The sequence below is a fragment of the Tyto alba genome, unplaced genomic scaffold, assembly GCF_018691265.1.
Source record: "Tyto alba isolate M040663 unplaced genomic scaffold, T.alba_DEE_v4.0 Super-Scaffold_10, whole genome shotgun sequence".
NCBI classification, from domain to species: domain Eukaryota; kingdom Metazoa; phylum Chordata; class Aves; order Strigiformes; family Tytonidae; genus Tyto; species Tyto alba.
Window position 1 is genome coordinate 27,032,593 of NW_024881262.1, and position 16,763 is coordinate 27,049,355.

Here is a 16,763-nt window from a genome sequence, read left to right on the forward strand (position 1 = left end):
CTGAAGTATAATATATACTTCCATACATAATCTAATCCGGTTTTTAAACTATATGGAGACTGAAGTCCCCCTCATAATGACACAGCAATCGAGTTACTGATAAAATATGTGCTTTTTTAGAGTTGCCTTCCCCCTTCTCTTTTTTAATGTAACTTTGGCTTCCATCCATCAATGAACCTAATCATGTCTGTCTTTTACACTGAAGAGCACTCCAGCATAAGATATCTGCCTTGTGGGTGTATTTATAGATAGCGATAAAGTCATTCTTTAACCTTCTTTCAATCTAAGAAAATAGACTCAGCTCTCTCATTGTTTTCCAGGCCACAAATCATGTCTGCCTTCTTTGTTGAATACTCTCCAATTTTTGACATTGTGTATAAAAATGTGTCAGCAAAAGTGAATACGTTATGCTAGTAACATTCTTACCACATGCTATGCAGCAATTATATTTCCTATAACCACTCCACACTCCCATTTACACACTTCAGGATCACATCACTCTTCAGAAACCACACCATCCAGAATTCTTGTTTGCAATTGCAGTCACCAACACTTTAACAAGAAATCGGAACAAATACTGAACAATAATCACACCTGTGGAATTACTCTTTAGCAAAAGCCAGGACAATGCATGTCAGACAAGCTGGAAAACTAACAGCTGACAAGATTATACAACATCATGGATTGCCTTTAACAGACTAGCTCATTTTTCCTGACACTTGTCAGTGCACACATGCAGGAGACTATGACATGAAATGCACACTTTTACCATATTCCACAGAGATTTGGGGTTTTTTAATGCTAAAAAAAAAAAGCTTGCTTAGCTATAGATTTAAGTCTAGTAATAAGAGCATAAGAATTTCCTTATTAACATGTATCACATGGAAAAGTCAAACAAGTATGTCTTCTTCACTCTACTTTGTATATACCTTCGAGATCATAAGTATCACTCCTCTCTATGATACTTGGTAACAATCTGAAAGTTATGCATTACCATAACATGAAGCCCAATTCATTTCATACACAACACAATGCCAATTTACAAACTGAAGAATCATTTTATAACACTGCTTTCAGTTACAGCCCAAGGACTGAGGTGAAGCAGAATGGAACAACAAAGACATTCTAACCCATTCAGTCTTATAATCAATTCAGTCCCAAAGGACAGAAATTCATAATGGATTTTAAAAATTTTAGACAAGGTTCCAGAGTCTCACAAAACAGAAAAAACTCACCATTCAGGCCCAAAGTTAAGTGTCTGAGTTTCTGCTGCCATTTTTTCCTGTTCTATTCCTCTTTTTTAAAAAGCGTGAACCTGAAAAATAAAAATGTTTACTATGAAAACAACTGGATTAATACAGTCCTTTATAAATTTCTTCACAATACAAAAGCACACCTGGTCATGCAAAGAAGTGAAAAAAAAATGACTATGTGGAAATTTTTTTTTGTTTTTTTTAAGGAATCCGTTTCAGCTTTACAACACAGATTAACTTACTAATACAGGAGTAACTGCATCAAGATCTCTTCCCTAAATTCCTCTTTTAACAGCTTAAACAGGCTGCCAGATCAGGGTGTCTGAAGAAACAATTTGTACAAACAGTCTCTTTTCAAATCAGCAACTAACACAAGATAACCAAACATGGAACATTTGATGCATAATCCTCTCTGTAAGAACAGTAATGCTTAATTAACAGAATTGCAACTTCCTGACAATTACAAGAGGATAAAAAACCCACTAGAATTACAGCAAGAAAGATGTGCCAGTTGAGTGGCAGAGTATTCAAGAAATTTCCACTGCTCATTCTTGAAAAATAAGCCTCCTAAAGACTAAGTACATCCAATGCTGAGACATCCTCCTAAATCTGCAGACAGATGACAGTATTCTCTCATTCTTGGTTTTATTAAGCAAAAAAATGCTCAACTTAAGACTTCAGCTACTTTCATTCCTATTAGTCAAGGTCCTGAAGACACTAGTGAAGGTCAGGTCAAGTTCCTATATATCAAGAGTGTACAGGCAACAGCAGATGAAGCCATACTGGAGGGAAAGAACAAGGCTTAAGAGAAGGCTATGAAGTTTTCTCTGTCAGATCCAAGTTCAGTCCAGGCAGTTCCGGAGAACTGTCTTTTGCAGTAAGAAAATACAGCTCCTCTTTCCACCCAGCAACGGCAAAATCCAAATCTGCAGAGAAAAGGGGTTTGGTTTTGGTTTGGTTTTGTTTGTTTTGTTTTTTTTTTTTTTTTTTTTCTTTTTTTTTCTTTTTTTTTAATTAAAAAAAAAAAAAATATCAAACACTGTAGCCAAAACCCAAACAAAAAAGGAAGCACTACCTACAGAAACCAGTTGATTAGACTTCAAGAACGAACACATAAAGGCGATAGTAGGGAGGGAACTTTGCCATATCAGAACTCTGTTTCTTAATAGACCCAAGAACTAAATAAGGAACTCTGAAAGTTTGTTTATACTTTGCATGGAAAGGTGATGGGAAAAAAACCCAAAGTGTGGGGAGATAGATGTGGAAAGGGCATTAGTTGCTGAAGAAAGATAAAATCAAACAAAGGAAACATTTTTTTTTCTTATATATATGCTACTGAAGTAACAATATTAAAGAAAGGAAAAAACAAAAAAATCAACAGCCTGAAAGCTAGAAAATGCCAAAAAAATAACATGCTAAAATTGCTTGAGCAGATTTTATCCAAAACTTTTGGGCATAAGATTACATATAGTTGTAAGACCCCCTGCAGCCTAAACCTACCAACCGATGTTTGGCTCATGCATTTTTACTATATGCCATATTAACTTTTTCCCCATAAATAATATAATTCATATACAAATTGTAATTTTTTTTTCCACAATAACCCTATATAATGAAATGAGATTATCCCCACTACATGCACCAGAAGCTAATACAAAAATATCCAGCTATTCTCACAGGCCTAGCTTGAGATGATTTTGCTCTGATTTGGGTTGCCTTTTTGTAAGAGCTGACAGCTCGTTAGAACATTCGTAGTATATTCACTCACCATTCTGCAAATCAAAATATGAGGTTAGGTACTTGAAGGCATACAGCAGCCACACATGAAAATATTGTGGAGCAATTCAAGCAAACCATCAGGCACACCCACAATTCCTAGTAGGCTTAATCGGATGGCTGTCCCTTCAATTCCTGCAATGCCTATAATCCCTCTGCTGGGGGGGTGGGCAGGAGAGCTTTCAAACCAGTCCATGTGGATCACCAGGGCACCTGGGATCTTTAGCTCCTAACATCAAAGCTAGCTTAGTTTCAGTAATATTAAAAAGGCTGGCACTGAATGCTAAACCACAATGAAAACACAGCTGAAAAGCATCAGATACAAGGATAACGCACTAAAAGCCAATTAAGATCAAGCTAAAAATCAAGCCTTTTACTAGTTTTGGACCCACTGGGCCACACCCTCTTCACCCTCTGGGTTTCCTTTCCCAAAACTGCAGATACTGTGTCATCTTTCTCTACCAGACTGCTAAACACTAAGTACCTACAAGCATACTCCAAGCCTGCTAATCTCATCCCGTTGAGCTGTGAAATGGCTTTCCTTATCCCTCGGTTTGGCCTCGGCACAGTTTTGGGAACTCTTTGCTGGCTTCCTCTTCTGAGTTGCATTCAGGTAAGCTACTTCCTCTCTAGAAATTCTGACTGTATGGATTTTTAATTGAAAGCAAGACACATGTAAGTGAATGAAATTGTAGCTAAACAGGAAAAAACCCAGAATAAAAAAACAGATCTGCAGAGGATTTGAGTAGGTGGTAGGTGTAACAGGTGAATTTACTCTACCAGGCAACATTGCCCAGAAATAAAACATACAGAGCAAACAAATTATAGGCAAAGCTGAAAGAAAACCCTTGGAAAGGAGGCACACTGGAAACAGGTAATGATTTGGGAGGAGAGGGGAAGAAGAACAGGAAAAATAAACTCAAGCAAGCTAAAACAGCAAGCGCACAAGAGAAATACATGTAGCCACATCAGAGCAGACGAGATAGGGAAAGCAAAAACCACGCGCTGCTGCTGCTTCTGCGGGTTCACGAAGCGGCAGCAAGAGGTGAGAGCAGGGCAGCCAGGCTGGAGAGGCACCTCTGGCAAGGAGCGCACAGCACCCCGGCCGGGCGCCGAGGAGAAGCCGCACTAACTGGAAAGGCGAGTTGGGGTGGACTGCGCCCCACTCCATCGGGAGAGGAAAGAGTCAGGGTGGGGTGGAGCAAAGAAAAGCGTGAGGAATTAAGAAAAGGGAATGAATGATCAGGTCATAACTTTAACTATTTTGGCCAAGGCATGAATTTGTCAGATCTTTATTATCTAGATAACTTTCTTAGGCTCTAAACTTCAATATTAATTACTAAAATGTTAATTTTGGTCTTTTATCTATGCTGCCTCCTTATTAATCAAGGACAGCAAATCACAAAAATAATATACACCTAACACATTTCCTCCTCCATATAATTTCATGAGGGAAAACCCCCTTTATGCACTGCTAGAATTCTGTAAATCAGGATTTTCTGCAAATTAATGGGTATTACTCGAAAAATCTGCACAGCCTCAGATTTTCTATCAGCAAAGAGCTGGGACAGCCTCAAGTTGAAGCAAGAAACTGGGGCCATATTTTGACAAAAGTCCAGTTAGCACCACTCTTTGGGCAAGAATGCCACCTGAGGACTTCCCACCACTCCTTCAGAGGGGAACCTTTTCTCCACGGTTTTCTCCCAGTCAGGACAATCCCTGATCAAGGTGCCAGTGCAACCCTACAAACAGTTGCAGTTTTCCTGCATATCTGGTGACAAATGTAATTGCTTCTTAAACTGGAACAGGGACCCCATTTTCCTGGGGTGGTACCACAGCCACCAGCATGCAGAACTGAAAAGAGAAGAAATTGCATCAAGCCCACCATGAACTTGTGGGCTGGCAAGGAAAAAAACATCCTATTTTGTCAGTGGCTTAGTACTTTGGAAGTCAGAAGTCCATCCTCTGAGCAGACACAGAATGTAATCCATTAACATTGAGCATTTAAGTGGCTTTCACTCACAATTAACAGGTAATACAGATACAGGAGTTGCTATCAGCAACACTCAACTCATTTAATTGGTTTGCTTTAGCTACAATGGTTGCTTTACCAAACCTGTGGCTTTTCAAATTATTTTTCAAGCTCGCTATTTAGTACCTGACAAATCTATTAAAGCTCTCAAACATCTGCTTCAGACACAAGTCAAAACTTGATTCTCCCAGCTAGATTTGTGTCTTAAAATGCATAAGATGATGTTTCAATTGAAAAAAAAAAAAAAAAAAAAAATCGAAGGAAGGTCTATAATTACTGTGGCATATTTTGGCCACAAGCTCTAGTCTTTTAAAATGAATAGCTATCTAATAAATAACCAGGCAAAAAGCTGTTTTTCAGAGACTTTGAAAGATTTAAACTGCCATGTTTTCCAGACTTCGCTCAATCCAGGATTTACACAAAATTGCCATTTTAAGGTTTGTCCCTTACTCATGGGCATTTGAGTTAAGATTTTCAGGCAATGTTAAATTCCAACATTTCCATTACAGAATTCTGTCAGCTTGTACCACATGACAATCTGTCTCACCAAGATGTTTTGCTGTTTTGGATAAACTGATTCTTAGCATCCCAAGTTGAGTCTAGGCAATGACTGCATTCACGTCTGCCCATCTAATCTTTCCTACAGCCCAAAAAAAAAAATTAAAGATTTGGACTGCCACTGCAATTTATAGCTTTGGTGCTGCTGCTTGTAGTGTTTTTTTATTAACTTTGGCAACCCAAATCTTGGAAAAAATATATACTACTGATCCTTCCTATGCACAGCTATTTTATTTTCGAATGGTCTACTGTTTGATCAGAGATGTTTAGGAATAAAAGTACCTTTCCCTTTCAAGGTAGTTCTGTTGCCACTGTAGGTTTGAAACAGGTTTTTTTAATCTAGAAATTAGCTGAAAATTTTGAGATCCAAAGAACACAATGGAAATCTAACACAAGCAGATTTAGGAGTAAGGAATTGGGTTCTCCTTAAATAAACCTGGAACAGGAATTTAACAGCAGTGCTCCACCATGCAGCAGCAACATTACATCAAGACAATAAAACTTCACTTTCCACAACCTAGAAAGCATTCCACAGGCAGCTACTAGAGCCAGTAACTGTAGGGTTGTGGTGGTTTTTTTTTTTTTATTTTTTTAATAACAGGTTGACTGAATAATTAATGCTGATTTTCTCTAATTCTTGAAATATTAAAGAAGATCCAGAACTGTATGCAAGCTACCTTTTAAGTACAGTGGTAAACAGGATGACTCAGGTGGCTACACTACCAGTCTGTTTGATATTAATCATTGGCTAAAGCAGACAACACTGATTAAAGGACACTGACAATAATTAAGGCCAGCCAACATGGATTTATGGAAGACACTCAATCAACGTATACTTTTGGAAGAGCAGAAACTTCATTGCTCAAGCAAGTAGGTGAAATAAAATTTAACTTCTGCGGGATGCTTCAATTAAGTAGAATGCTAAAAAGGACAAAATCATTCAGAACCACATGAAAAGTCTTAAATCGTAACAACCTATTTTTTCTTTTAACCTTCTCTTCTAAAGAATCCACAACAACTCATCTCAGAAGGCAAAAATATTCTCAAAACAGAGTAAAAGGTAAAAAGCTATCCTCTACTTCTACAGAATCTGTAACATCAGCCCATGTAACCTCTAAAACCTGAGGATGACAAACACAGATATGGTAAATAATGGAAATGACACATCATCAATGCCACCAATTACTTGGTCCAGTATAGCAGGTTGCATTTAATAAGGGCAAGCACACAACCAAAAGACTCACAAACAAAAAACGCAGGTGATGTACAAATGCAAGACTATTCTGGAAAGACACAGTCCTGAAACCAACCTGAGATTTATGATATTAATCAGCTGAAAAGGAACACAAGATACAACATTGACTAGAAGAGCTAACAGAAAACACCAAATACAGAAATAAGGTAATATAGAACTTATTTTATCACTGCAGGGATACTGTGTTCTGTTCTGTTGTCCATAAGGCAAGAAAGCTGATAAATCAGGTGTTCAAAAATGGATAGAACGTGACAGATATGCCTTACAGTGGGGGGGGGAGGGAAACACCATAAAGCTCTATGTATTGAGCTTTGAGAAAAATTTAGGTATCTGGCTCAGTCTGTAAATGATCAAGCAAGTAAAAAAGGCTGAAGAACCAAGTTTATTCAGTGAAGGGACTGAAGCAAGACGTTCAGAGATAAACAGGGTAAGTTTTCAGGTCAACAATAAATGATTTTCTAAAAAGTATGTTCTAGTTTAAACAGAAAATTAATCAGGGAAAAAAAAAAATCCATTAGTCACACTACATAAGATGCCAGACAAGTCACAGTAGTCCCTTCTGGCTTACCAAGCCTTTATCCTGATAAAGGCAGTCATTTTTTCAAGGCCTATCTACCCACATGCCAAGAAGAAGTTTTTCCTAAGGGAACAATGTCTAAACCGTCCACTTCTCTAGAAACTACACCTCTATTACAGTTACATTTTTAGGTCTCCTGAAGTCTTATAACCTTCCTGTCTCAAATCATTGCAAAACTGCTTCATTCTCTCAGCAGTTTCTCATCAGAAATTGTCCATGATGTTCTCAAATGGCAGGACCAAACTGCGGGCCTTCTGCTCACTTCATACAGATCCATCTAAAGCTTCATGGAGTGCTGCAGTTTGCAGCACGTTGCACCGCAGTCAAGAATGACAAACACAAGCATTAGGCACCAAAGCTGTTTTGGGATAGGATGACAAGAGAGACTAAAGAAACCCACACACCTAACAAAATCCAAGAAAAATAAAGGAATACTAAGTATCACAATTCCAGATATTTCCCTCCTTTCCTACCTACTATTGTGAACTTGCTGGTTAGAGAGCTATCCACTTCTTGCTTCACCTGAGCACAAATAAACATGAAAGCTTTACCCAGTTTCTCCACCAGAAAGCAGTGTGACCTCCACCTTTATTACAAGACTTCCAGCAGAAGGCAGTCCCCAGTGCTTAAGCTCCAAGCAGAGTCAGGGGACCACACCCTTGGCCCTGCCACTCGCTGGAACGCAAACCACTTCTCATTCCAAATCCTGTCCCAAAATCCTGCCAGCACTCTTGTTTTCCAGCTACAAAAAAAAAAAAAAAAAAATAATCACTTCCACATCTGTCTACCTTGTAAATCAAAAATCTTCTGGTAGGTAAATATTTAGTCTGTGCCATTCCACATCATGTTACAGATCAGGATGCTGAGTCTGTCTACCTGCTCCTCAGTGAGGCCAGTAGCCAGACTACCCGAATGCAAAAACCACACTGCAGCACCTCTCTCCCACTTGTTACATACGTTATACAGCCCATACATACATTCAAAGTGAGAGAACATCTTCAGATTACATTCACTAAAAACATTAATTGAATTAACAATCTGAGTTGTTGTGGGGTTTTCTGGTTTTGTTTTCAAATGTCATTTACATAAGCAGCATCTTTGGGCTTTGGAGGAATTCTCTCCCCCCACCGCTTCTTATGGTTTCCACCTCATGCAGTTCTGAGACATCCTGTACTTCAGGAAACAAATATTCAGCTGTGGGAAAGTGTTTAATAAAAAGTCCTAACAGAGAGAATTAATATCTTTATCAGACTGCATACGTTCATCAGCCAGGAAGTCAGAAGATAACTTGTTACTACATATGAATTACAACACTTTTTAATAGCTTAACACTTTTCTTCTCTTTATGTTAATACCGCTAAAGATATTCACTTGTTTTGGTCCAAGAACCCTATCTTTGTAAACTGACTTGTGATGTTATCCTGATCCTGCCTTGGTACACTTAAAGCCTAGTATAATATAAATAGAAAAAATTACATATACAGATGATTCAGCATTAACTAAGCCTAATGTAAAAGCTCCTACTGGTTTAGTGGTAGTTGAACTGGGCCTCCGATTTACTAAATCAAGTTATTAGATGCTTTTACTTAACCTTGCCATACACTACTTCCATGATCAGCCTCGCTCACTTTCTATCACACACATCATTCAGTCTAACACTGACGTCAGCCCTGCTTTGAGCAGGAGGCTGGAGCAGACAACCACCAAAGCCTGGGCTCTTCCAACCTAAATCATCCTCAGATTCTAACATATGTGGCTCAAAAAAAAATAATCAGGTTACACATCCATTACTTGTCAATCATACCAGCTCCTTGCCACATGACATTCTGACTTTAAGTCTGAAGATACATAAATTCAGCTATCCACCTAGCATCGTCAAACTGCACCCAAAGTAAATCTCAGAGTACAAAGTGCATCTTTTCGTCCTGTTTCTTCCAATCTGAACTGACACACTACCACACACAGACCACAAATCTGCCAATCTGATCTATGCATGGACATCCACAGCCTCTGACTCTCCATCACAAAAAGCAGTATCTCTACCACAAAATACTGTCAACAAAATTGCAAAGCCTTTCAACTTGTTGTCAGTGACAGGAGAAAAAAGTGTTTCAAGTTGTATTTACTAAGTATTTCTATACTGAATAAAAAGGACCAAATACGTAGTAACAAAACACTACCTTCACAAAATGCAATGCATCATGCTTATTTTAATTGTAATAACAGCTATTCAACATACAAAAATATTTTTCTAAATGGTTTCTTTTCCTATTATGTCATATGTAAGCACATTTATCTGTTTATAATGACAAATTACATATACAAGAGCCATTGTTGAAGGCATCAAGTAATCATTGTTTCTTATTTGCCTAGATTTTTTAAGACATATGGCCAACAAGATAGAAAATCATAATGCACAGCTTTAATAATTATCTGAGGATATCACAAAATAGTAACTGATCCAAAAGACATTGTCAACGAGGCATTATTTTAAAGACAAATTTTCTAAATGGCCATCAAAATTTCTCATTGACTATCCTACCTCTACAGAGCTCCTGGCATCCCTTCTGCTTTTCTCCACAATCCTGAGATCTAAATATCCAGCTTCTATATATCACAAGCTTTAAGGATTACAGTAGAGGCTCACTCCTGAAAACACACACTTGGATTTCATGCTTGACAAAAAGTTCAGATGCATCAAAACAATTCTGTGTATCCCTTCATTAAAAAAAAAAAAAAAGGCAAGAGGCACATAACAATGTCAATGGCACAGAGACATCAAGTCATTGCTACAGTTTCTATATTCAAGGAATGTTTAACTACCTTTAGAGAAAATGGGCTGACAGCCTTCCCTCTGCAAAAAAAGAAGGGGACACATTTTGTAATCAACACACTGTGGCAATGTAAAGACCTCACGCTGCTACAATCCCCCACTACCATGTGAGCTAAAGATGAAAAAATAATGGTTTTAAACATCACTATGATTAACTATAAGGTATTTTATATATATACATACACACACATACACTACCATCAACCACAAGAGGGCCAATGTTGTATAGACCTTATAATTTAAAGTACTGAATTCTTCTTAGTTCCATTGGTGTGTACACCTTGAGCATACTTGTTAAGTTTTGTCAGTTCTGACAATTTTCAAGCCAGATCATTTGTACAACAACAAAAAAAAATGTTCAGGAGTTGACTGCAAGAGAGTAAGAGAGGCTAAGGTGGGCTGAAAACTCACTTTGTTCCTGTAAAGCAAATACCATCCCCCCTGCAGCATTTCACACACCTAGGTTTTCAAATGTCACTCAATGAATTAAAATAAATTGATGAGAAAACCACACAAAGAAACAGAGTCCCTTTCAACACAAATGCTTCTTCAGTAACAAAGAGATGGGTTTCTCCTTACCAAAGCATCCAATGGATGTCTAGTAAGCTATGTAGGAAGGAGGCAGATCAGGCCTGTGCTTTTACACTTGTGAGCGGAAATTTTATTGCTCTGCCCCTCAGCTCTGTCTATCTATAATCATGAATTAAATATAGCTTATCTCCACTGCTCTTTGAGCAGAAGCACCAAGGGAGGGGGGGGGGGAACACAAACAGAAAAATGAGGAAAGAATGCTAAGAAAATTATTTTTTTTCTAAATCAGACTAGGAGAAGATTTAACTTCATACCTCTGAAAGCCCTAAGAAGGAATTTTAAAGACCTCAATGAAAGAATAATATACATTTGACAGTTACCTGAAGTTACAAGATCAGACAAAAGCAGGCAGATTCAAATTTCACATTCTTGGTATTTCAAACAAACAAAAAAATAAATCTGAAGAGCTGGAGGCCTGAACTACTTTAAAAGAGGGGACAGAGGGGAAGGAAAAGATCATGGTCCAGGTGCCCAGCTCATCTTCATCAATTACTGTGAACCAATGTTTCCCCTCTCTGTTTAAATAGAAAGACCTTTCAGCAGACATGTAGTAGCAAACCACCTCTTCAGCCAGTCAGCTGCCCACACCAGATGCTCCATATGACTCTGACATCTAGTTTGTTTTTAAATGAAGTATCTATAGATCTTAAAAGAGCTGCCAACTTTTTTCTTGCATTCAGGTATAAGAAACTCCAGTTTATGACAGAAATCCATTTAGACAACTGGCCTTAGGAAACAAAAAACCACCACACCAAAACCTTCTTTGCACTCCCCTTTTACACAGTCTTTTCCTCAATCTAGGAGTAGAGCAGTTGAAAAAATTAAGTTGTAAAGCCCTCAACTTTATCTACAAGCATTTTTCATCTACATCAGCATAAAGAACATTTTTTCACTTACTGTATGTTTTAGGAAGGCAAGAAAAAACACTAATAGGAGTATCTGAGGATATTTAGTCCTCATAAGATCAACATCTGTAACGAAAAGAGGATCTTCAAGAGTCCAAGTTTTCCCTTTGCTATCAAATTATTTTTGTAAGCACCCTGTCAAACAAATCATCACTGCAACTTGACTGCTTTGTATATGCTCTTGCTTTAAGACAGGCTCAAGAAACCATTCAGAAAAGGTCCCTAAAAGAAATACAGTGACCAGGTACCCCCATGCACGTTCATGTATTCAGGGACAGAGAGAGCCTGAGCAGATCTTAAAATCACTAGGAAAACACAGTATTCATACACAACCCTGTCAGATATTGAAAAGGGCTTTCAAAGTCTCAACACAGGAAGCTGGTTTTGCCGGAAGTGACACTTCCATGGATAAATCTCTACCTTCTTTTTAACACAGCTAACCATTAGACAGATTTTTTTTTTTTTAAATGACACATTGTGAGAAATTAGCACTGACCACTGACATCAATTAACCTGTAGAACTGTAAGAGCCTGGGGAACAAAATGGGTGCAAAAGGGCAATGGACACTCCAACTTGATACCCCCAGGACTGATCAGGGTGCACATTTTTACCTCAGCATCAACTAACTGCTCAAAGGATGCCCATTCAAGTGAATGGCAAGAATACTCATACCTTGTAATATTAAAACTCTTATTATCTATTGGTGCCAACACCCAATAACAGAGCTCAAAAATACCCGAACAATGCTTTTGTGGGTGACAACTGCAGCCCATTTTGTTCACAAAGGTTCCCAATTATCATACTGTGCATCTACCAAATGTTCTATTCACAAAGCAGCAAATTAATTTGTGTTTATTAAAAAGTTTCTTAAGAACAAAACCAACTGGCAGAGTTAAGGGAAAAGGAAAAAAAAATTCACACGTACTTTCCAGGAACTTGCCCAAGTCAGCTCCTGAAGCAAGAAAATAGAATGAGTAGCAAGAAGTTAGAGAAAAGAACATAATCAGAATTTAGAATTTCTTTCCCCTCCCTCCCCAGAAAGACATTTAAGAATTACAGTAAGAGGCAAACCGTTACAGCATCAAAACAAGAACGTTGAGCTGAAGGTTACTGGGGAAAACGTAGGTTTTATTCCAGAAGTGCTACTTGGCAACGTCTCCATTTAGCCTACAACTTGTCCCGCTTCAAAGCACAATTACCCAGAGTTGAAAGAGTGGAGACTGCTTTGTTGACACCGAAAACTACTTGTCTTGGATCAATACCAAACGTACACAATCCTGATCGATGCTCTCTTCAGCCTGCCAAGGCCTCTCTCCAGTCAAACACTGCTGGTCATTGCTGCTCCCAACACCCCGCTGCCTGCGGGTGGGGGGGTGGGGGGAAGGAAGGCTCGTCGAGCTCCCTCCTTCCTCAGCCCGTGTAACCTGACAGGGCCGGGCGTGCTCGGAGCGGGGCGGGCAGAGGCTTCACCGAGGGCGCGCAGCACAGGCCCGCTCCCACCGGGCGGCGAGGGGACGAGCGAGTTCGCGCGGGTCAGCGTGAGGGGAGACGGCGCCGGGGAGGCAGCTGCCAAGCCCCGCAGGGCTGGAGGAGCCCCGGAGCGCCCCGCCGCCACCTGACAGGCGCCGTCTGCCCCCCCACCGCCGGGACCCCCTGCCAAGGAGCCGCATGGAGAGGGCGAGGCCCGCCCCCCCTGAGCGGGGCCGGGTCCAACAAGCCCTCCAAAAAGCGGGAGCGCAGAGGAGGCCCTCCGGGCGCGCCCCTCGCCGCCGGGCCGGGGCGGCCTCGCCTCCCGGTAGGCCGCAGGGCACCCCGGGGCTGCGGCACTCGGCGGCGAACAGGAGCCGCCGGCAAGGCCGGTGCTGGGCGCGCGGGCGAGGCCCGGTGCCTCGGGCGGGGGGCGGCGGCGGCGGCGGGGGCAGGGAGCCGGCGGGACGGCGTTACCTGCGCTCCCGGACGGAGAGTCCCTCACGGCCACAGCGACTCCTCAGCCCCAACAACACAAGATGGCGGTTGCGCCGCCACGCAGCGTCACGTGAGGGCATGCCCCGCCCCCCTTCCTTCTCCTCCCCCCCCCCTTCTCCCCCTCCCGCCGCAGGACCCGGATGGGCGGTGGTCAGCCCCGCCCCGCCCCGCGTGACGACGCCGCGCCGCGCGCAGGGGGCGGGGCGTGTGTGTGTCCCGTCCCGTCCCTGTCGTCGTCGTCCCCCCGCCCTCCCCGCCGCGCGCATGGCGCCCCCTGGCGGAGGCGCGCCCCGCACAGCGCTGTGGGAAAGCGGCGGTGGGGGCCGGGGAGGGGGAATGGCGGGTCCCCCTCAGCCCGACCCTCACCCCGCCCGCTCGCAATTAAATTACTGCGTCAGCCCGCTGCCGTCTTCTCCCGCCTGGGCATGCCCCGCCGTTGGGGTGCTGCGGGTTGCCCTTGCCCTGAGCCGCTGAGGTAAATTACATCACGCTTCAGGGGACAGACGTCATCACCCCCTGCCTTACCCTTTTTCGCAGGGAATTCAGCTTTCTTGGTGGCACCGAAAGGCCGCAGGGTACCGGTCTAACGCTGAGGAGCGACCATGTTTTAAGCAGACGTAGCGCCCGGGCGCCGTGGGGATGGGACACGCTCTCACCCCATCACCCCCGCTGTGGGCGGCAGCCAGGGCGAAGGCGGCCGCTGCTTACGGGAGAAAGGCATGAGGTGGTACGTGTTTTGACTCCGTGTTTCCTGATGGAAAAATCAGCAGCTCAAGGCAAACTTTTCAGCTAAAAATACTGTTTTATTTTTAGTCATAAAATCCATATTAGTACATGATGCAGAATAGCCCCATGTGGCTCCTTCAGCCTAAAAAACTATTCCTGGCTGTTACACGCTATTGAAGGTAGAACCGTTTTCAGCAGAAACAATTTCACTCCAATCATGATTTCAGCCACAATCCATGTAGCTTTCTCCCTCCTCTTCTAGGTGAATAAATACTTGTCATTGTACACTGAATGCCAGCCAAAAATGATGCAACAGTGAACACAAGCGATTCTTCTGAGCTAATAGGTTGAAAGCCTGTCATTCTTGGGGCTTATTTTTAGCTGAGAGCAACATAAGGCTACTTCACCCAAAAATCTTAGAATTCAGTTTCTCCCTTAGGAGTCTGGTATGGGAAAGCAAAGCTCCCTAGTGAAGGGCTGGCCCTTGACATGCTGCATTCGATTCCCCTGGTCATTGTGACACAGCTGGAGGCAATATTTATAATGGTATGGGGAAAGAGGGAGGCAGCACTACATTTCAGGCGGTCAGCAAGAACTTCCAGCTTCACTGCACAAGTGGCTGTGCCTTGTTATTCTACTTAGCAAACGTGAGTTTGAGCACTCAAAAATATTTTTATCTGAAATGGGAGAAGTTTAGCACCTGTGGACGTCCCAGTTGACACAAATGTTACACTACTGAGACAAAAAAATTCAGTAAGAGAGTGAAACATGCCTCATCTGCAGAACTTGGCATTCTTGTAAAATACCTCAAGGAAATTAAGATTACTTTTGTTTTGATAATAGCAGATGCATCTTAAATCCTCCACAACACTCATTCAAGCAGAACAGGAAGACTGTCACAAAAATTCCAGACTGTACCTGTGTGGCTCAATTCCTGCATGGTTCAGTTGCAGGACTCCAGCTGATACTATGTAGGTGTGAAATCACCCCAGAAGCTTGTCTGGGTACTTGAGGGCATGATGTACTTCAGAGCCCTGTATTACCATGCCAATTCATCATTGCTATTAAAAAAAAAATCCATGTGCAATGAAGCGGCATCCCTAACAAACTAAAAACCTTACTGACCCATTGTTTTCACCCATCCTAGCTCAGAAGCAAGAGCCTGCCTCCCTTGATACAGTAGTAGAGCTACAGAGAGCACAGCGTTGAAACAATTAATAATGGTCATAGAGTGGCCCAGACAATGTGGCAGAGTCCTTCATCTTTCCCCTCATTACCCCCACTTTTTGTTATTTGGGAAAGTGTTTCTCCTGGTTGTCAAAATACCAGGAATTTTATCTGAGAAGAGGCAATGTCTTCTCAGCAGCCTCTGTTTTCCATGTTCTCATTTGTCATACGCCTAAAAATAATTAAAAACAAAACCAAAAAAGGCAGGCAGGTGAACATCTGAGTGTAGTTTTTAAAGGCAGTCACTTCAGTGCATCTGTCACCTCAGATAGCTTATGCTGAAAGACAGACTACCACAAATACACTGCTACTGCTGCAACACCCAATTATTTGAAGATGTCCTTCGCACATCTGGCAAGCTGAGTTTGAAAGGCGACAATAAAGCACTCCGGTTACTCCAGTCCATCTTGGACACTCCCACAAGGTTAAAATTTGATTTGGCCACCTTAATCCTCACAGATAAAACCTGAACCCTAAGCCAGGAAGAACCTGATCATACCGTTTCCCTTTCTCTCTGGACTGTGTTTACACTGAGTTTTTCAGGTAAGACTTCCTGCCATCACACACCGTCCCCTGCAGCCAGTGACAACGGTTGTGACAGGAGGAGCATCACCGAGAAACACACTGCAATTGGAATCCCGACAGGCTGCACCCATCCTCGCTGCTGGCTGAAGTGCTAGTGATACCTCTACTACACGTCTCCTACTCTGAGAAACTTCCAACAACAGCCCTCCAGGGATCAAGGACTACCAGGGGTCCCCATTGTAGGAGATGAGAGACTTGAGGCAAGTTTTTGTTCCTTCTGGGAAAGGCCCACAAGCACAACAGGCTTTTCATCAAACTTCTCTACTTGTCATCACAGATGGAGTCACCTGGGGTATGTGAGGAGTGGTGCCAGACTGTATTGATACCTATCAGTACGTCAATACAAGAGAGCTGGGATTGCCAGGACCTTTAAAGAGCCACCTGTGGTGACATCAGGCATAAAAGGAGGACAGAGCATCAAGAATTGTAATACATTAATTATAGGTAAATACAATTAAGTATTGTCAGACAGTAGTAGA

General features: G+C 41.8%; 1 protein-coding gene across 10 annotated transcripts in view; it reads right to left on the reverse strand.

Moving 5' to 3' along the window:
• Positions 1-14,286, reverse strand: part of GIGYF2 (GRB10 interacting GYF protein 2) — a 79,212-nt gene extending 64,926 nt beyond the window's left edge. For 8 of the 10 annotated variants that reach the window (XM_042799982.1, XM_042799968.1, XM_042799975.1 and 5 more), the window contains exons 1-3: positions 13,726-13,811; positions 12,707-12,733; positions 1,236-1,315 (exon numbers count right to left, since the gene is read on the reverse strand). In XM_042799982.1, coding sequence (XP_042655916.1) covers positions 1,236-1,276 — 41 coding nt within the window. In that variant the 5' untranslated portion in view covers positions 1,277-1,315; positions 12,707-12,733; positions 13,726-13,811. Of the gene's footprint in view, positions 1-1,235; positions 1,316-12,706; positions 12,734-13,725; positions 13,818-14,271 lie in introns of those variants that run through there. The other 2 variants (XM_032990603.2, XM_042799952.1) reach the window with 2 other exon arrangements.
• Positions 14,287-16,763: the final 2,477 nt, after the last annotated feature.